A 20,696-nucleotide genomic window follows, 5' to 3' on the forward strand; every position below is an offset into this window, starting at 1 on the left:
CAATAATTGAATTTATATATTTTTTATTAAAGAAATTTGAAAGTCTTTCATATTATTTAGATTGAGATTGATTACAATACTTTTTTTAAATTTTATAAAATTTATTTAGAAAATTAATTAATATTCTTAATATATGTTAAGATAAAATTGTACTCTGAGCAATAATAAATTATTTTAAATATATAAAACTTTAGCTTATTATAAAATAAAATATATTTTAATAATAAAATTTAAAACAAAAATAAAATTTTTTTATTTAAATTTTATTTAGAGAGAATTTTGATAAAAAATAAAGACTATTTTTGTATATAAATTTATTTGCTATGGAATTTCAAACTTTAAATTTAAAAATGTTAATATTTTTATGATTAGTAGGGTGGAAGAATTTATTATAAAAATTGATTAAAACAAAATCTTGGTAGACTCGATAAATAAGAATAATTACTCAGAATTTATAATCCAAATATGTCGGATGCTTTTGTTTATTTAAGAAAATAACTTTTAAAGTTATTAATTTCACTAGACATGATAAAAAAATTAATTAACAAATTCTTAATGTAGATTTCAATCTAAAATACCATATTGAGATAAATCTCTTTTTCTTATAATGAATTTTCATAATAACTTTCTTTTATTTTGAAATTAATTAAATTTCACTTCATATTATATGTACGGTAAAAAGACAATAATTCAAATACATTCAAAATGGCTTGAGTATTAACTATCACTGCTATTCTTGTAAATGAAATACAATAATAAATGCTTAAAATAATTCTTAAATATTTAAAAATAATAAGTATTTTTAAGATTATAAATGTGTTGTGCATAAAGATCAAGATTTATTTTAAATCTAATTTTGTGAGAATTTAAAAATGGAGTTTTGAATGCTAAATTTAGGAAAATTATCAGATTTTCAAATAATTAATCATAAAACTGAGGAAATTTATTTCGTTTGATAGACAGACTGCTGACAACGACTGAAAAAAGTTAAATCTATCTCCTTGTAAAAATTTAATTTGAAAAAATTTAAAGGATGAATAAAGAATTTTATTATTAAATTTAAAATATTTGTACAATTATGTAAATAAAGTTCATACTAGTGCAAGCTGATACTTAATATATATTTATGTTTTAGTTTAATAGACGCATAAATTTTTATTTTTTTGAGAATTAGATTAAAAGTCTAAACTAGAATAATTTTTAAAAATATTTACAAAAATAAAATAGATGAATAATTATTATAATAGTTAAAAATGAAAGCAAAATTATAACAATTTTTTTTCAAAATAAATTTTTTCGATTATCTCAAATCCTACTCACTTCGATTATTATTAAATAAGCAAGCAATATATGTATGCTACACCAATATGAATTTATGCGCAATCAATAATTAACCCTTGATGAAGGGAATAAATGATAGAGTTAGAGTAGAAAAGATAAAGGACTTTTTCATTCAACTTAATATGTTAGAATTCTTTTCTTTTTTAGTCAGTCAGTCAGACGAACAGATAGATAGATAGCTAGGATGGACACACAAAAAGCAAACAAACTTTAGGCAATATGCGTGAATGCAATTAGCCACTATATAAATATGAATAGGAACTTAAAAAGTTCTTAATTGTTTTTGTATAATTATAAATTTTCATTGATTTTTGTTTAATTTGTAGTGCATTTATAATTTTTTTTTTTTTTCAATGGCTTTGTTATTAATTTCCTCTAGCTATTTTTTATAAAGGAATTTTACATCCAAAAAAACAAAAAACAACTTTTACCCCAAAAGCTATTCAACACCAACCAAACCTATCAAAAACAATCAACTTAAATTCAATTAACGAATCAAATTAATATCGAAAATGAGCCAAATGATCATGCAATCTATGTCTAGTATGTCAATGAACAATATGAGCAATATGCTCGTTAATTCCATCCAAAATCAAGCTAAGTCTTAACCTTAGCAATTGAATCAATCTTGCAATTCTTAAAGAATTGAAAATTCAAATATTAATGAAAATGCCAGCATTTATGCTGTATCTTTTGAAGCACAATCTTCCAATCAAACTGAAATTTACTCCGCATCTGCCTGTCCTTCTAACGCATCTGAATCTATGATGTTATGCTAACAACAAAGTGAATTATCAAAAAAATTTGAAGAAAAAAAATTAGAATTATGTTCAAAAAAATTAACTTCTGAATCTTCTATTTTGTAATAAGGAGAATAAACTAATATTTCCACAAATGAATCTGGAGAACAATCTTCTGATTAAGAAGAATTATCTACAAAGATTAAATGCTATGGATATTGTAGTAGTAGTAGCTGTCGATACTATAGCTTGAAGGAAAATAATCCAAACAATAATACCGATAATCGAAATTGTAATTGTAATCCAGCTCTTGCCTGTGATTACAATTATAACTAAAAGACTGCTTTTGACAATAGCAATAGTTCTTGCTTTTGTAAAGGCTCTTTTAGCGGGGGATTTAGAGGGTTTAGAGGGTTTAGGCCTTCATGTTGTTGCTGCTGCTGTAGGAATAGAGGTGGCTTTGGCCTGACAAATACTTATTCTCTATCCACATCCTATTCTTCTTCCTCTTCCTCCTCCTCTTCCTCTAACTCAATCATTCAAAACGATGACCATTTCTTTGAATTTAACAATTCTCAAAATATTACTAGGGAAGAAGCTATTTAGCCTTTGTTATAAGGATCAATCAGATAGATTTTATCAGCTGGTCCTGTTGTAGGATTATACGAAAGAGAAAGTGAAGAAGAATGGAATAGCTTTGTAAATAAGCTTTTAGCATACTTTGGAGAACGTGCTGGTTCTCGAGCTAAAGCGACTGAGGAAATTAAATCAATCATGGAATAACATAAAACAGAATTAACAGATTTATTAAAAGATTTGGGATTATAATATGGCAAATGCAACATTAAAGAAATAATTGCTAAGACTGAATCTTATATTCCTTGCGCTGCTAAGCGTGAGTTAGATGCAGCTGAATCTACTTTACGTAAGAATACTTAGAATGTCAATGAATTACGCATCGAAGGATCGAAGGTACGATTGTCTATTTTGCAAGGCTTGCAAAAGAGCGGAAAATATTAAATTTCAGATCTGGAAGAACGAATTAGTATGATTATTGAAGGACGAATCGAGGAATTAAAAAAACTTGAGAAGAAAATTGAAGGATTACGTCTAAAGATGCTATCTGATGCAAAATATCTGCGCCTGCAACGACTTAAGACTCTGCTAAAGGAATGTTTTGAAATGTGGGAAGAAGCTGACAAGAACACAGGAAGAGATATTTAAAATAATGGAAAAAAATTAGAAGAATTAATGACAATGGAAGAGGGAAACAAATATATAGATATAATAATAAAGCGTATAGGAGGAGGTCGAACTACGGGCAATGTTCATGTTCACCGCAATTTGTTATGGGAAGGAGTCGACGGAGAGGTTGACATTGCAATTACTGATGATTAAGACAGAGAAGTATTAGGATTAGTTGAAATTAAGTCTAGATTGTATGACATTGCTGCTGCTTTCAGATAAAGCGGTCCCTTAAGATAAAAGAGCAAGAAGAGATTAATTATACAATCTAAACTTGTGGATGTCCCGTTCGACGTACCGGTCTTTGTGGTTACCACTATCCCGTCTTATAGCTTCTCTTTAGAATTTGAATCTAAACTAAAAGACTCCTTAAATAAATATTTCTCTAATACTGAACCACATTTAATAGACTACAATGAAGTCTACCGCAGCTTAAAGCCTATTTACAGCAATTTAATTTCTCCTTTATAATGGTTTGATTTATATGCTAGCAAATACTTGATTATTATTGATTAATCTTAATAAGCTTAATAACAATAATAATAGTAATAACGATAAAGCAGCTAATAACAATGGCATAATCATCATCATCATCACCATCATTGCCATCACATTAACTCTAATTCAAACGAAGCAGCTAAATTATAAAGAGTCAATGTATTAGAAAATGAATGCTGCTGTGATGAACATAATATGAGTTTAGAAACTGATGACGACCATCATGATGCTCGAGATTATTCCTTATTACTTCGAGATCAAGCATTATTAAGCTTAGATTCAAATCGATTATCTTCGCCAATCTTATCTTCGCAACCCTCCTCTGATTAAATGACAGACGAAGAAGAAGAAAATGATAATGATGAATTTTACAATCTTTAAAATTTCAAAGACTTTGCAACAGCTCAAAAATTGTAAAATATAAAGATGTTCTCTTTAGTTTAAACAAACGATGAAAATTCTTGGAGCTGTTAGCCTTGGCCTTGGCATTAGCCACAGCCTTAGCCTTAGCCTCAGCCTCAGCCACAAGATTAATAACTTAAAGCTAATGGAGATTTTAATGAATTTGGATAAGACCTTTTGTTGTTATAACAATAATATCAGCAACAACAGCAACAGCAACAACGACAACAAGAAATGAGCAATGAACACATAGTTAGTGGAAAAAATGAATAAGTTTCAGATGACAAGTTGAACGCTTTTAATGAAAAAGCTAAATTAAGTATCAAGCAAATGAGTAAACTTAAAAAAAGTAAAGAGGAGCGAAAAAAAAAAGAGACAAAGCTTGAGTGTGAGGAAAATGAAGAACGCCGAGAACAAAAGGAAGAACGTCGAGAACCTGTAAAGAAGATTCAAAAAGTGGGATATGGTAAGGCCTAGCGCCTAAATTTAAAAGGATAGCAAAGTCAAGTTAGAGCCAAAAACTCTCCCACTCGACAACCGTATGATGATCAAATAATAAAAAATCCCCAAACTCAGATACAATACTGAGTAAAAAAAAACTCAAAAAAATCTCCTCCTCCTAAAAACTTAAAACATTTATATATAAATTAAAATTATACTTAAAATTTCTTATATTTATGATAAAATATTTAGCAATAAACTATATGAAGCGACTGGTAAAAAATTAAGGAGAGAAAAGAGTTAAATTGAGTAACAGGCAGCATTTATTCATGTTGTCTGTTGACATCAGTTGGACTTATTGAGTGAATAAATGAGTGAGGACGTAGTGATTGATGAATTAATCATTCAACCAATCTTCGTCCAAGAGCTTGTATCTATCTAATTTATTGGTTTTTACTTTTCATGATTCAATAAGCAATAAAGTTAATATTAATTATACCGACACTTTATAGAGTTTACGAATAGAAAACCAATGAATGAATAATTATTAAAAAATAAGTTAGTCAAAGAATGTTTATTACTTATTAATTTAATAAATTAACAATTTGTAGTATCTACCAGCAAAACAATTCAACAAAGGTTTATAGATGAACTTCGTGTAAAATTAATGAAAATTAAAATGTATTTAAAAACGAAATGGCACCGACTGTGCTATCCTCTGTCTCTGATTTATCCCACTCTTTATAGGGGTTGTAATAATAAAGGTAAAATTTAGTTATTTTTGTTTACATTTATGCTTATATTAATCAAATATTTCTTAATTTTAAAGGTGGAGATTGACGAGAGAGAGTAATTCATCTGTATAAACCAGCCTAAAAATTATTAATTTAAATGATATAATTTTGTTTGTGTTATTTGTTTTCTTCATATATTTGTATTGCTATTAAAAATATATTTTTTACTTTTAACATTTTTCTAGTATTATACACAACATTAATATGTCAATCTTAAAATAAATATGTGTGTTTTGAGTACATTTATTATAATAAAATATAAGTTTATTTCATTAACTCTTTTATTATAATTAATTATGATGTTATAATCTCATCATGAAAAAGCTCACTTAAAATTGTTTCGTGACGCAATATTTATAATACCTCTTAATAATGCATCAGTCTTTTTATATTTAATAATTTATTTATTTGCTTTTTATTTCTCTCTATTCTAATTAATTAATCAAACAATCTTTTCATTCTTTGACTTTTCTTTTATAAACGGATAAATAACATCTATTAGGTTGTCTATTTTTTGAATTTTTGGTTTAAATAAAATTTTTCAACTCATCGTATATTCTAGTTGTATTTTTAAGTTTTTCACTCATTTTTAACCAATTCAATAACAATAAACATGCAATTTAAAAAAAACTAAATTTTAGTTTTATTAGCGATTTATTTATATTATAATTAATTATTAAAAAGATAGATAAATATATTTTTTTTAAAATAAAAGAAGAAGGCTTTTAGAATTTTTTCAAAAAGAAATTTACATTTAAAAAACCAAAAGTAAAACAATTAAAAATTGTAAAATATATGGAAACAAGATTTATGAAAAATAGTTTAAAAAATTATAACCTTAAAAAATGAATAGATATACAGAAAAAGTAAGTTATAACTTGAGTACATCAATTTATATCTATATAATTTCTATTTAAAGTAAATTAATTTAAAACTTTAAGATAAAAGTTGTTTATGTATTATTTGAAAAGGAAGTTTACATTCAAAAAATAAGAAGTAAAAATATGATTTAAACATACTAAAGAAAAGATGTAGTAATTATGTTAAAAAATATTATCATTAAAAGTCAAATTAGATAAATAGGATCAATGATAATTATTGTACATGAATTTATTTAAATTATTTTTTATAAAATTTAAACTTTGTTTTATAGTTTTGTGATAAGGAAATTAGTATTTAAAAAAAATCAAAAAATAACAAAAATTAAAAAGTGATATTTAAATATGCAATAAAATATATCTTAATCTTTATTAAAATAGCACAAATAATAATGTATTTATTTATAGATAAATTAAATATATAACTACAGATACAAAGTCTTTAATAAACTCAGCATTTAAGATTTGTGTATTTTTTGATGGTTATTCGTCTTTAAAAAAGCAAAAAATGAAATCTTACATTTTAAAGAAGATATGTCAATATTAGATTAAATTATCAGATAATAATAAAAAGATATAGATAAATATATATATCTACTTTTTTTTGTTTAATTTTAATTAATTTAAAACTTTGATAAAAGCTATTTGAAATATTTTAATATTAAAAAAAAGGATAGATAGATAGGATAAGCGAGGACTATAGTAAACATAGGTAACTACTAGTATTCAATTTTATATTTAATATATTTAAAAGTAAAAGATAAATTCTATATGAGATATTTTACTATTTGAAAGGAGAATTGTAAAAATTAGATTAAAATATCAAATAATAATAAAAAGATACATAGAGAGATATATAGATAGATAGGATAAGTGAGAATTAGAGTAAATATATATTTTATTTATTTATATATTATTTTATATTTAATTAATTTAAAGCTCAAAGATAAAAGTTAATTTTAAAAAAAATGTTTATTTATTTTTTATGAGTTATTTTATTTATTTATTTATTTATTTATTTATTTATTTAATTAATTAATTAATTATTTAAAGCTTAAAAAATTCAAAATGCTTTATTTAAAATTAGTTAATTAATTAATCATTTTTTATACAACATTTTTTAATTTATTTATTTATTTTCTTTTTTAGAAAATTTTCTCTTTTATTTTTTTTCAGAAAATTTGTTTTAAATAACAGTTTAATTTAAATAAATGAGGGTTTTATTTGATTGCTTTTTATCAATTTATTTAATAATTTCAGCTATCTTTGTTAGTCATTTCACTTTATTCAATCACAATTGAATTAGTTTTTTACTTATAATTAAATTACTCAGATTGAGTTTTATTGATAAAATCAAAATTACTAATCATAATATTGTTTTCTGCTGATTGCTTTTTCAATTATTATTCATCATTTATGTTGGTATCGTTATGGTCGATTTCTTCTGCCTTGGGTGTGTCAGAGATTTTAGAATCTAACTGAAGGGAGTTTGTACGAAGTTTATTTTCATCTTTTTAAATTTCTACACTACTTCCATCAATATTTTTCTTCTCCTCAGCGTCAAGGTTAATATTGCTAATTTAGAAAAATGAGGAATTTCTAGGAGCATGAGTATTAAAGTTTGATACTACTAGAACGTCACCACCTTTAGTTCTTTGCTTTGTATTTGATCTTCCAGAGTTACGCTTGCTATTTATCAGTTGTTCCGTTGCTTTCTTCAACTTATGCTTAAGTTTATCACCAAAAGAGCCAGATGTATGCAAATCATTTTAATTATCTTTTATGATACTTGCATTATTGCTATTTGGAATATTATTTAAACTTCCATTATTTCCTTAAGTTGAGATAACCCTTTCATTTCTATTTAGAGCTCCACGAAACGATGTATTAAAATTATTCATCATTATGTTACCTCTTGGTGATGGATGAGGTAAAGGATTTTTGCTTTGCATAATGTTTCTTGTAGAATTACCCATCTTTTTATTCACAAAGTAGTTTTTTCTATTGACAACTCTCTTTTTCTCTTTGCATACTAATGTGTAATTATTATGAGGGAAGTAATTTGTAAATTCCTTCATTTTATCAAAATCGTATAAAAATAATGTTTTTTGGCTATAATAATCTTAATTGCGTGTGTTGTTATTATCATAATAGCTTTCAGCGAAATTTGTATTTGATGGCTAAACGAGTAAATTATTGTTTGATTATGGTAACATCATCATATTCATTTACATATTTTGCATATTCATAGGAAAAGATTGTTAAAGTTATTAGAAGTTTTAAAATTGGATATTTTGAAGAGATGATTAATTCTAAGCCTAATTAGCAGACTGTTGTTAATCTCCTCTAGCAGAATTAATTTGTTAGGCCTATTGCTAATTTTAAATTTAATTGTTTGATTAAAGCGATAATCCTTACTAAGATGGCTAATTAGCCATTAAGTTTAATGATTGTTAATGATTAAATTATTTGAGCTAAGAAGAGTGAGACTATGGATTGATAGGATTGGTGCTTAGATTAAACAATTAACTGTTATTATTTAAATACTAATTAATAGACAACTAGTTTTAGAAAGTATGGTGAGGACTAGATTGTTATTACTATTATTATTATGATTACTGTTATTATTACTGTTGTGGTGTTTGAATTGATTATTATTAAGAATTTTGGTTTGCCTACATTATTTCACCATTTTAAAAAGTGAAAGAAATTTTATTTGGAACTTACAAAAGATTGTTGCTCTTTTATGAAGATTAAATACTTGGTTGTTATTGTTACTGCTAAACCTACATCCAAGCTGAGCTAAAATCCATTTAATTCTTAAAGCTGAGCTGCTTTAAGTACTGATTTTATTGAGAAGTATTTTAATTGAATTAGCTATTTTAGCCCATTTAATAATTCTTGTTGATTGATATTCCATAAGGATTAGTATTATTACTTGCTCCCGTATTTGGGCTACTATTTATTTATATTGATTGTGGTATAGGAATTTGAAGAACCTCTACGTGATTATTTGAATGATCACTTATGTTAGTGACTTTTTTCTTTAGAGGAATTTTTCTATCTTTATCTTCTAAGACACTATCTTGTGGTAACCTAGAGCTATTTGTATGCTATATAAAATTAGATGAGCTCATAGGTACTATCAAATTGCTACTTTAAGGCATAAATAAATTTCCTTAGCTTTTAGGTACTAAAAAATTTCCTGAATTCTTAGAGACACCTAACATTTATCCAAAATTTGCATTTATTTTTTGTTGTTTTTGAGATTCTAAAGTCGGAGAAATAATAGTAGTCAAAATTCTTGCCTTTTTATCTTTTCTTTTGTGCTTTTAAATTAAATTATTAATAATTTATTAAATCATAAAAAACAGGAATTTAATGAAAAAGATTTATAAAATGACTAAATAGTTAAAAGTAGTTATATTGATTTACTTTTTCTTGATTTAAAAATTCTTATTCAATCTCATTAGATTGCTTGATGCTTTAGTTACGAGGAGTTTCTGATTTGTTGGTTTATTTCCTTTAAAATGGTAATTTATTAGTAGCAGTTTAAGGTGTTTTCAAGACTTGTACTTAACCTTAAGAAATATCCTGTGTATTAATAAAGAGATTTATAGATTTTTTACGTTTGAGAATACTTTAGACATCTTTTAAATTTACATTATTATTTTTAGCGAAAATAGAATCCTTCCTCTCAAAAGTAGGTTTGTTTTTTGGGCTACTATTATTAGAGGAATGGACTGAGTCAGTAGATTTATCATTTTTGTTAATTTCATTTTCATTTCCCTCTTATTCTTATAAGGGGTTGTTTTTTAATGAAATTTAATGAATTTTATTTGTGTTTGAACTGTTTCTTTTCTTACTTTTTTTATCATCGTTGCTTTTAATTTATTTTATAATGTCTTTTTAAGATTAGTTTAATTGATCATTAGTTATTTTCTCAAATTTATCTAACTCCTTTTTAGATCTTCTTCTTAAAGCTACTTCAATATTTTTTGTAGACCCTTTTCTTCCACTTTTTTACTTCTGTTCCTTCTCTTTTTAGGGAATTTATTTTGGAGAGATACTGATATTGTTTTAGCTGTTATTAAGTTCATCCAATCCTTCACAAGATTCTAAGCTAAACTAGCTGTTTTAAGTGGTTTGCTTTTTATTTTAAGTATCTTGGTTTTCAGCTTCATTTATGTTTTCATCTTTATTTTATTTTTAATTTTATTAGTTTTAATGGTTTTTATTTGACAAACCAGCAATTTTCAATGAGAAAATGCTGCCTTTAAACATCAACTTGTTTTGTTCTTTGTAGTTTTGTGTTTTACTATTTTAGGAGTTATCTAAACTATTTTAAGCTTTAAGAGCTTTATCTTCTTTGTTTAAATCATTTGAGTTTTCTTAACTTTTTGAATTTTGATCTTCTTTCTAAGTGTCACACTAATAAACTGAAGAGAGTTGTAAATTATTTTATTTATTTGGATTAGATTCTTTAATAATTTAAGCTTGATTCTTATTTATATTTTTTTAACCTTCAATTTCACCTAGGCTACTCTATTGACCACCTCCTTTCAGATCATTTTCTGATAATTCTTTTTCTTAAAGATTTTCAAAAGTCCCTTTTGTATTATCTGATTTTGAAATTAATGATAAACTTATAATTTCATTTGGATCTTCCAATATTTTTAGAGCATTACTTTCAATAGAAGGGATTAAATTCCTCTTTTCCTTATATAATTATTCCTGATATAAGCTCTATTACTTAGCCAAACCTTGTTAATCATTGCTATTAGTTTTGGAATAGTGCTAGTTTACGTTAATGCTATAAGTTATTGGTTCTGTAATTGATGTTGCTTTTGAGTGATTATTTGAATTCAAGGTAGAATAAAAATTAGTTTAATTAACATTATCAACATTTTCAATTATTTTTAATTGATGAGCATTTATTTCTCTTTATTTATCTCTTGGTGTCATAGTCTAGGTAACATTAATTTTTGCCTAAAATTCGCTAATATAATCATTTTAGATATTAACATTGCTAGTTTAATTAGATCTTATTGCTGTTGAGCTTGGGGAATCAGGAGAAATGTTGAGATTATTGTTCATCTTTTAATTATTTTTTAAATTGTCATTTTTATACTTGTCTTATCCATATTATTGTTAAGCATACTGAGTTTTATAATTATTGCCTGATACTGATTGTGGATTTGGTAGTGTTTTAGAAATATTTTTTCTTTCTTTTCTCTCAAATTCACCAGCAGAATCTTACTATTATTTCGAAGATTAAAAGCCTTTTATCTTAACTGTTTAATGTTTATTTTATTTCCTCACAAACTCTTTTGGATTAAAGTTCTAGCTGGCTTTCTTTTTTTACTATAATTTTTATTATTAAGCATCCAAATCTATAGAGGTGTGTCTTTCTCTTTAACGTTCCAAATTGCTATTTGCTATCCACCTTTAACTCACTGAGCTTATTCTTCTTTTTTCTTAATCTTAAGCCTTAAATATGCTATCCCTTTTAGTTAAATGGAGAGGATTATTATAAGAATCTTCCCTCTTCTTATTATTGACAAGTTCATCTTTTTCATCTGAATTAGATTCTTAATCGCTTTCTGTATTAGAATTTTCATTTTGTTCGCTTTAACTATTTTCACTACTGTAAATGCTATCTTAATTATAATCAGATTCTTCCTCATTATTACTGCTTTCATCTATATCATCTTCTATGATTCCATCGTCTTCATCTTCAAGCATCTAAATATCTCTAGAATCATCTTAAAATTCATCTTCCTCTTCTTCTTGATTATCATCATATTGCTCGTCATCTTCGTTTTGAATACAAATTTAACCAAACTGATCCAAGAATAATCTTGGATTTGTTTGAAAGAATTTTTTATCAGATATCTTCCTGAGTTCTATTGGTTTTTCAGAAATAACTGAATCAGAAGATTCTTCATCTTCATAAGTCTTCTTAACATTTATTAAGTAACCTGCTTTGTTGTCATCAAGTTAAATGTTTTCCTCATCTTTCATTTTCTTATTTTATTTTGATATGTACATTTTTCTTAATTTCCTCAATTTAATCTTGACCTTTTAGCAAATTTTTAATGCATTTGTTTTTAGTTTTCTGCGATCATTTTCTGGTTTACCTCTTTCATTTGGTATTGAACGAATGTGTCTATGTATCACATTTTCTCTCCTAGTTTTTAGATGCACATATGGACAATTAAAAATTGAGTGACGAAATTTCTAACAAGCTGTGCATTTTGTGTTTAGCTATTCACCATAATTTAAAATTTCATCCTTCATTTAACAAAATTTTTCCTATTTTTTCAATAGAATTTTTGAGTATAAGTTATTTTAATATCTATTTTACGTGGTCTTTAGGAAATTATTTTAAAACTTAGACGAAATCGTCATAAGTACAGTATATTAGATGTGAAACTGAAAGGCTTTTGGCACTAGTTTCTCTTAATTTTGAAGTAAAAAAACTTTACTCTCCAAAAATGTCTCCTTTCTAATAAAATATTTAAATTTAAAATTAGAAAAGGAATAATTTAATTTTAAAATTTAAATGATTTAAAACTGATACAGTAAGGATATCATAAGAGTAGTTATCTTGTTCATCTTTCCTCTTATATTTTTCTAAAAAAAGCTGGACTTCCCCTTTATTAATGAAGAATATACGATTATCACATTCATTTAATGTGAAGATAATTTCTCCTGGACGACAAATAATTTCTTTCATTTGAACAGTTAAATCTTTTAAAAAATTTTCACTAAAATTGAACTTAAACATTTTAGAATTTTAAAGAATTTTTCCATAGAAGTCTTTGTAAATTTCATCTCTTATCTTCTTTGACATTTTTTTCAGAATTTCCTATCCTTTTTCTGGAGATTCTAACTATTTATGAATCATGTGATCCAGATATTTCATAACCCTTGTCTACAGTTACTAATTTATACCTCTTGATCTCATATAAATAGATAGATGATATTTTTGTGCCCTAATAATAAGTAAGATAAAAATAAATTTCAAGAAATTTAAATATAAAATTTGTTATTCAAAAAATTAATTTAGATTTTTATTTTTTTCAATTATTTTCTCACTAATTTTTGAAGTAATTTTCATTAGTTTTTTTTTTTTTTGCAAGAATTTAAACATAATTCTAAGTTAATAAATTCATTTTTTTAATAAAAAAATTTTTTAATCTTCAATATTGTTTAATTTTTTATAAATTAATGTTTTTCTTCCTTTTAATTTGATTTGAAAATATGAAAAAAATATTTTTCTTTTATTTAAATTTGAATGTTTCTATTAAATTTTTGTTATTTTTGTAAGCAAAAAACAATGTTTATTTTCAATAATAATTTATTTTCTTGCAAAAAATATTTCTTATTTTTAATTACAATTTTGAAATTAATTTGCTTAACAATTAAATTTAACTTTTCCTTTCTTAATAAATATTTTCCTGTTTGTAGATTAAAATTAATGTATTTTAAATTTACTTATATTCAGCTTCCTGCTAAGCTATTTCTTAGAAAACAGTTCCTATTGTGTTAACTGTATATGCAAAAATAAGCGAAGAAATCAAAGCTACAAGAGTAACATATACTTTTTCTGGATCTGTAGTAGGTTTGATATCACCAAAACCTACTGTAACCATTGTAATAAAAGAGAAATATATAGCATTAATATAGCGAGAGATCCATTAGTTATCAATATTTAAATCTTTAACCCAGCTACTCGCATTATAGTAATCTTCCTCTATGACAGCTATGTAATTAAATCCACATGCAAAGTAATGAGCTACCAGTATCACAGTGATAATTAGATTGACTAGAGTGTAAAGTGTATTAGACCTTTGCTAAATATAAAAATATTCGTTTATATCTCTTCGATAAGCTCCTATCCTGAAGATCTTAAACATAACTAGAATTGCAAAGTATAGCTTTTGCTAAGCGTATAGAAAATATAAGGAAACTGTGGTGATCAAATCAACAAAAAACATTGTCTTTAAATACTATTAAATTATTTTGATTCTATTCATTTAAATATCTCCCTCTTCGTAGTAGGCAGTGTTAAAAGCTACAAGAATTTCTGAAATATACATTAAAAATGGTATTAAAAAAATTAAATAAAACTCAGGAGAGTTAGACCCAACAACTAAATCGAATGAACCTTTCAAAGGAACATACACTAAAGTAATGATCGAGATAAATAATAAGATAACCTTAAACCAATTAATCAGAGGTTGATGTGGAAGAAATAACGGGATATACTAACTTAGATTTTCAATCCAAAGAAGAAATGATTTGTAGAATTTACGTTAATGACTTTTTCTTAGTTTCTTTAACTCTGCCTCAGTAAGATACATGCTGTTGTATGTCTTTTAATTAATATTTTCAATAACAACATTGTAATCAGATGAATCTCCTATCAGATCTAAATGTGATTTTTTTACCTTGTAGAATGACTAGTACAAGCTTGATATTTTTATTGAATCGATAAATTTTTTTACTTTAGCAAGCTTTTTTACGAAATTCCAATTAGTGCCTGGGTTTATTTCTGCTGGTATGTTTGCTTGGCTTGTATTGACGTTAGGATTATTTATTAACTAGCTCATAACAATGTTGCTGTTGTTTTAATTTTAGAAAATGTTAGATGCTGGGTTAGAGTAGTGTTATGATTGCAGCATCATGTTTGGAGCTGGGTTCACTTTATTTAGAGGAGTGTTTTGAGTGCCTTTTTTGCTTATTTTCAGTAAGTTACTAAAAAATTAAAAGAATCCACCTTTTGTTTAATTCATTTTAGAAGGACTATCTTTGTGTAACGAACTCTGCGAAACAGATTTTGTTTAATTTGCTAAAAACTATTTACTCCTAGGAGATTATTGATTATTAAATCCTGCATCTTTCTGATTATGCTACTTAGCATGTGGAACTTAGAGGGTTAAATTTTTAAAATTATCATCTGTACCAATAGATTACTATGAGGGTACATTTAACTGCTTAGTATTTACAGAAATTCTCATTTTATCTTGATGAATCCTGCTTCCACCACTGATAATTGTCCCCTTTTTATTATCATCTCTTGAAAAAAACCCACCCTTCATATTAAAATCCTCAGGAATTTGGTTGAAAGTTGAATTTCCACCATTTAAATTAGCAAAGCTATCTTGCCTTTTTCCCCTATCTCTTTGTAATCCAAAATCCTCTTTGGAATTAACTCTCTTAGATTTTTTCATTTTCTAACTTACAGTGAGAATTTCATCAAAATTTCGAGAATTATTTTAGTTTTAAAACCCCGCTAAAGGTGACTTCCATTCGCTATCGATTTCTTTACTGCTAGTTTTTCTTATTTAACTTCTCAGAATCTTATCAGACTCTTCTTTGATTCCCTTAAAATCTTAATTATTTTAAAATACATCTTAGCTTTAATAATTAGATTGATTGCTTGTCTTATTTGGGGACAATGAGGTATTCATTGTAGCCTACTGCTATCTAGATTATTGTTACTGCTAATTCTGTTACTGCTGCTGTTGCTAATTTAATCTAGCATTATTTCTGTTTTTAAGTCTACTCCTCATATCTGAACTGATAATCTAATTTTTGATAACTTTTTTATTTTAAATTTCCTCTTAAAAAGGTTTGATTTAACAACTATTTTAAGTATCATGACCATAATTATTCAAACACATGCTAGATTCTAAAGCTTGAGTTTGCTGATGGTAGTCAGGACTAGTTAAATTTTATTAATTCTGCTTGTTTAGGCTAACATTTTTATCTAATTACTAGTTAATTTATTTAGTTTAATCTAATAAAGACTAATTATAATTTTGATGCTTTGCAGATAGAATTTATCCTTCTTAATAAATCAACTCATCATCAACCAAGTGTTAATCTTGGTCTTTCTCTCTATTCTGAATCAATTATGGCTCCTTATTTGTCTTGGAGGACTACTGATTCATATTAAAATCTATATTAATTGTGAAAAATCAATAAATTACTCTTCAATCAATATATCAATCAATCTATTTATTAATCTTAATATTTGTATATCATTAGTTAGATTAATTAATTAACACTTTCATGTAATTATAAAAAACCTTTTTCTTAAAAAAATAGTGTAAATTCATAACTATAAAATTTACTCATTCTAAATCATTCAAAGTCATATTATCAATCTATTTATCTATCAAAAAAAACAAACAAATATTAACTTTTTTTACGCAACTATTTGACATCAATCAAGAAAACAAGTATATCAAAACATGCCAATTAGCCAGCCAAACTCTGTACAAAATATTTAATTGATTTCTTATTTGATATAAAAAAAAATTCAACTAAATTTTGTTATTTTAATTATAAAAGATCTTCTTATAAATTTAACGAAAAAAATAGTCACTCCGTCCTAGTGATTTTTGTTAAAATTCAATAAAATTTGATTGAACTTGAAAGTTATTTTTAAATAGTAAATTAATTTAAATAAACTAAATATATTCAATTTTAACATTCAATATAAATAAAATGTCAAAAAAAATAAAATTTGACTCAAATCCATAAAAGTTTTTATATTTTAGGCTTGAAAATGAATAAATAGCTTAGATTTTATTAATTTAAAATTCTTAACTTAATTATTTTTTATTTGTTCAAAAAATACTTAAGAAAAAGAATCAAATAAATAATTCTGTAAAATAAATTAAATATAAGCAACAACCAAGTTCTTAATAAATATTTCTTTATTTTTTTTTCTCAATTAGAATTCAAGACCAGCCGCTGATTTTATTTTAGTTAGTATTCAAATTATGTAGTAATATTTAACTACTTCAGTGTATTATTATTTTTTACTTTGTTTTGACTTAAATGAATATGTAGATTTTCCAAAGTTTCAATTACTTACTAAAGCCAACTAGAAAAAAAATAAATATATTTGGATATATTTTTCTATTTTAGCCAAATCATATTTTTTTTAGTATTTTAAAAATCAATGCATTATAAAACAAGTAAATTTTATCAATCTCATCTATTTATATGTAATAATTATAAACTTTAAAAATTTTTGATATTCTTGTTCAATTCTGAGTGTTATTTTCTTATAATTCACTGGATTAATTGTTTAAAATAAATTATGTTACACTACTCATGTTTTTGTTATATAAATAATAGCAATAATTAATTATTGCTATTTTAAAATTATTAATTAAGTTTTAATAATCACGAAAAAAAATAAAAGAATACTATTCAAATTTCACTAATTAGAACAAAATTTTGATGAAAAGGATTTCTAATTAATTTTTTTTACTGATTGTTTTATCATTTATTTAAATCTTTCATTTATTGATTATTTAACAATTATAAATTTTCAGTTTTAATGTTATTCCCAAGAACCATATTTAGCAAAATCAAATTTATGCATAATAAAATTTATTCTTATTATATTTAAATTTTATGAAATTAATGTAGCTAATAAAAATATTGTAATTTCTTAAAACTATAATTAGTACTAATCACATTCTCACTAAAAAAAGTTTTAATTAATTAATTACTTTAGAAAAAAATGAATTATTTTTTTTTGTATTTAGTAAGTACCGTACTTTCTGTAATTAATGTTCATAATCAAATTTACTTTAATCAAAAGTTTGTTTATGAATCTTGCTTCAAAAGAATATTTTTTAATTTATTATTGGTGTTTATTATTTAAAATATCTAAATTTGCAATAATATAATTTCTTTAAAAAATTAAAATTTTTTAAAACATAAGAAAAATAATTGTTATTTAGATTTCATTAATAGTTTTTTTTTTGTTAACTTAGATGGAAATCTTATTAAAGCAAATACAAAGTTAATTAATTATTTTAACAATAATTTATTAATAACATCAACAAATGAATAGTATTTTTGTGAATTAAATATTATTTAAATTAATTTTAAATACTTAAATATCTTTAGAAATTTTTTAATTCAAGCTACGAACTTTATTTCATTTTGAATTGATAGATGATATTATATTCAGTACCAAAGTATTAATTACTCCAAAAACGCAAAATATACCACCTATTATAGCACAAACCTAAAAAATTAAATGTATAAGTTATTTTATTGAGATAGTAATCAATTAAGTATACTTACTTGTACAACAAAACTGTAGAAAGATTTATTTTTTGTTTAGTATACAATATTTATAGGAGACACTTAGTAATTAAAGGAAACTTCAATGATATCAGTCTATTCTTTTGGCTTTTATTAAACATAATTGTTAAGAAAGTAAAGATATAATATTTGTTTAATACAAATATAAGTTAAATTATTATTAAAATAGTAAATTTATTAAGCCTTAAATTTATTGATTTTAATTATGGAAAAACCATTTATTTATAAACACAAATGATATGCTTTATAAATTAGCTTATCTTTAAATATTTTTGTATGGAAAAAACTTTTCAAATTAAAGTTATTCAAGTATTTTTTTATTAAAATATTAATTATGTTTAAAATTAGACTTTCTAATTTTCAAGATTTAATATTGTTTATAAATAAAAGGAAAAATAATTGCAAGTTATGAAAAAAATCATTTTTTTACTAAAATTAGTATTTCGAATTTCAAGTATTTTTTAATAATTAATTTTAAAAGTTTAATTTAAATAATAATTTGATGAGCTTAATTTTTTTCCAATAAAATATTATAATTGTAAATAATAATTACGATGACTTGCTAATACATAGTAAACCTAAATGAATTTGTTCTAATATAACCTAATTCTTTGATATTCTCAGCATTCAATGGAAGGATTTTTATATAGTTATCATAGCTGCATCTATACTCATAATTATATCTAGACTCATCAAAAGCTTCGCTATCAGATTTATCTAATCCTAAGCTTTTATTTATAAGTTATAAAATTATGTTAAATTTATTAGTTATTTTTATTATTATTTATTTTTGAGCTTACACTTTTTCGATTTTCTTAGTCTTAATGGTATCACCAAAAGAGAGCTTATTGATTTTATGATTAATATTTAATTATTTTAATAACTGCTCATCTAAACCTTTCATTTAAAGTATTCTAAATTTAAAACTTCCTGGAATAGTATTTAAAAGTAATTAGCCATGAATTCTGCACTGCTCTTTATTTTTAATTTACTCTAAAACTTCCTCTATCTTTTGCTGGCTATTTTCTTATTCGACCTCTACATATGTTGTTTCCTATTAAAATAAATAATAGGATTTTTAAAACTGAATATAATTTTATATAATTGATAATTATCTCTATTTTTATATTTTACAGTTCCTATTTCTTTATTTTATCTATCTAGTTTTATTCTTGTTAAAGTGGATGAGTAGTCTTATAAAACTTATTAACCATCTTAATATAAAACATCTAAACTGATTACTATAAAAAATGCTTAATTTTAGTATTTTTCAAAATAAATTACAGGAACAAGGAACATTAAAGAAAGTTAAGTCTATATTTGCTTTAATAATAGCTTAATTTAGAGATTAAACTTCCAGCTTTCTCACAATAGTATACTTATTCCATTCTTAAAATTCATGACAAAAAAGTATGAATCCAATCTAAATATAATATTTAGATAATAAATATGTGTATTTAAATATTAAATTAATTCATCTTACAGCTAACGCAATAATAGAAAATAACCCTCCAACAGAAGAAGAAGAATCAATATCCTAATTCACTTTTTAAAATGCATCAAATTTTCTAAAACTCTACATTCTTTTTTGTATAAAATTAATACAATAATTTATTGTGTTTAAAAAGATTTGTTAGAATTACTTTAGAAAAAATATCTAATAATTGAAATTATTCAACAATATAATACCACTTGTATTTTTTAAAATTTTAATCAAAAAGTATTATTTATTTTTGAATAAATAATAAAATACCTTAAAAATAGATTTTTATATTATAAAATTACTTTTGGTATTTAAATTATCCAGATTTTTAGAATAATTTATACTTACAAACTCTGTTTATTGTATTGTATTTTAATAAAGTGAAGTCTCTTTTGGTAAGTCTTTTAAATTATTTCTAAAAAATTGATATTTATTTATTATATTTACATAAGAATAAATAAACAATAAGTAAATGTTGATGTAGAAGATCTTAAGAGGTGGTTAAATGAAGAAATATTTATAAAATTTCGTTCATTTAATTAAGGTTTACTTTGATACTAGAATATATCAAAATTTTAGTGCAATTTAAATTTTTCAAATTCAATGTATTTTGTATTGTATTTCAACTAATTGATACTTTTTTAAGATAAAACTTTTAAAGTATTTCTTAAAAATAGATATTAATGTAATTCAAATAAAAATAAATAAACAATATCTTTATGTTGATAGA

At 24.0% G+C, this 20,696-nt stretch overlaps 5 protein-coding genes across 5 annotated transcripts in view; 2 read left to right on the forward strand and 3 right to left on the reverse strand. All coding sequences in view use genetic code 6, as the record gives it.

The window, feature by feature from the left end:
* Positions 1–1,694: 1,694 nt before the first annotated feature.
* Positions 1,695–4,814, forward strand: TTHERM_00103860 (hypothetical protein; the record flags this gene model as incomplete). The annotated part of the gene is made up of 1 exon (XM_001012237.2): positions 1,695–4,814. One exon carries the CDS (start codon positions 1,695–1,697, stop codon positions 4,812–4,814), a length of 3,120 nt encoding a protein of 1,039 aa, XP_001012237.2.
* A 1,019-nt stretch (positions 4,815–5,833) lies between these two features.
* Positions 5,834–7,328, forward strand: TTHERM_000103869 (transmembrane protein, putative; the record flags this gene model as incomplete). Its single annotated transcript, XM_012796626.1, has 4 exons — positions 5,834–6,101; positions 6,146–6,379; positions 6,433–6,495; positions 7,012–7,328. The coding sequence occupies 4 exons, from the start codon at positions 5,834–5,836 to the stop codon at positions 7,326–7,328; spliced, it is 882 nt and encodes a 293-aa protein (XP_012652080.1).
* Positions 7,329–7,595: 267 nt separating this feature from the next.
* On the reverse strand, positions 7,596–16,301 carry TTHERM_00103870 (cation channel family protein; the record flags this gene model as incomplete). The annotated part of the gene is made up of 5 exons (XM_001012238.2): positions 7,596–9,668; positions 9,775–12,654; positions 12,707–12,847; positions 12,923–13,337; positions 13,840–16,301. 5 exons carry the CDS (start codon positions 16,299–16,301, stop codon positions 7,596–7,598), a joined length of 7,971 nt encoding a protein of 2,656 aa, XP_001012238.2.
* Positions 16,302–18,313: 2,012 nt separating this feature from the next.
* TTHERM_00103880 (endoplasmic reticulum vesicle transporter) lies at positions 18,314–20,065 on the reverse strand (the record flags this gene model as incomplete). Its single annotated transcript, XM_001012239.3, has 7 exons — positions 18,314–18,403; positions 18,463–18,570; positions 19,037–19,211; positions 19,284–19,537; positions 19,618–19,724; positions 19,768–19,906; positions 19,967–20,065. The coding sequence occupies 7 exons, from the start codon at positions 20,063–20,065 to the stop codon at positions 18,314–18,316; spliced, it is 972 nt and encodes a 323-aa protein (XP_001012239.1).
* Positions 20,066–20,588: 523 nt separating this feature from the next.
* TTHERM_000103889 (transmembrane protein, putative) overlaps positions 20,589–20,696 on the reverse strand; it is a gene marked incomplete at both ends in the record, with an annotated part of 261 nt that continues 153 nt past the window's right edge. The window contains one exon of the mRNA XM_012796627.1: positions 20,589–20,696. This exon is cut by the window's right edge and continues 153 nt beyond it. Coding sequence (XP_012652081.1) covers positions 20,589–20,696 — 108 coding nt within the window.

Source organism: Tetrahymena thermophila (assembly GCF_000189635.1).
Source record: "Tetrahymena thermophila SB210 genomic scaffold scf_8254716, whole genome shotgun sequence".
Taxonomy (NCBI): Eukaryota; Ciliophora; class Oligohymenophorea; order Hymenostomatida; family Tetrahymenidae; genus Tetrahymena; species Tetrahymena thermophila.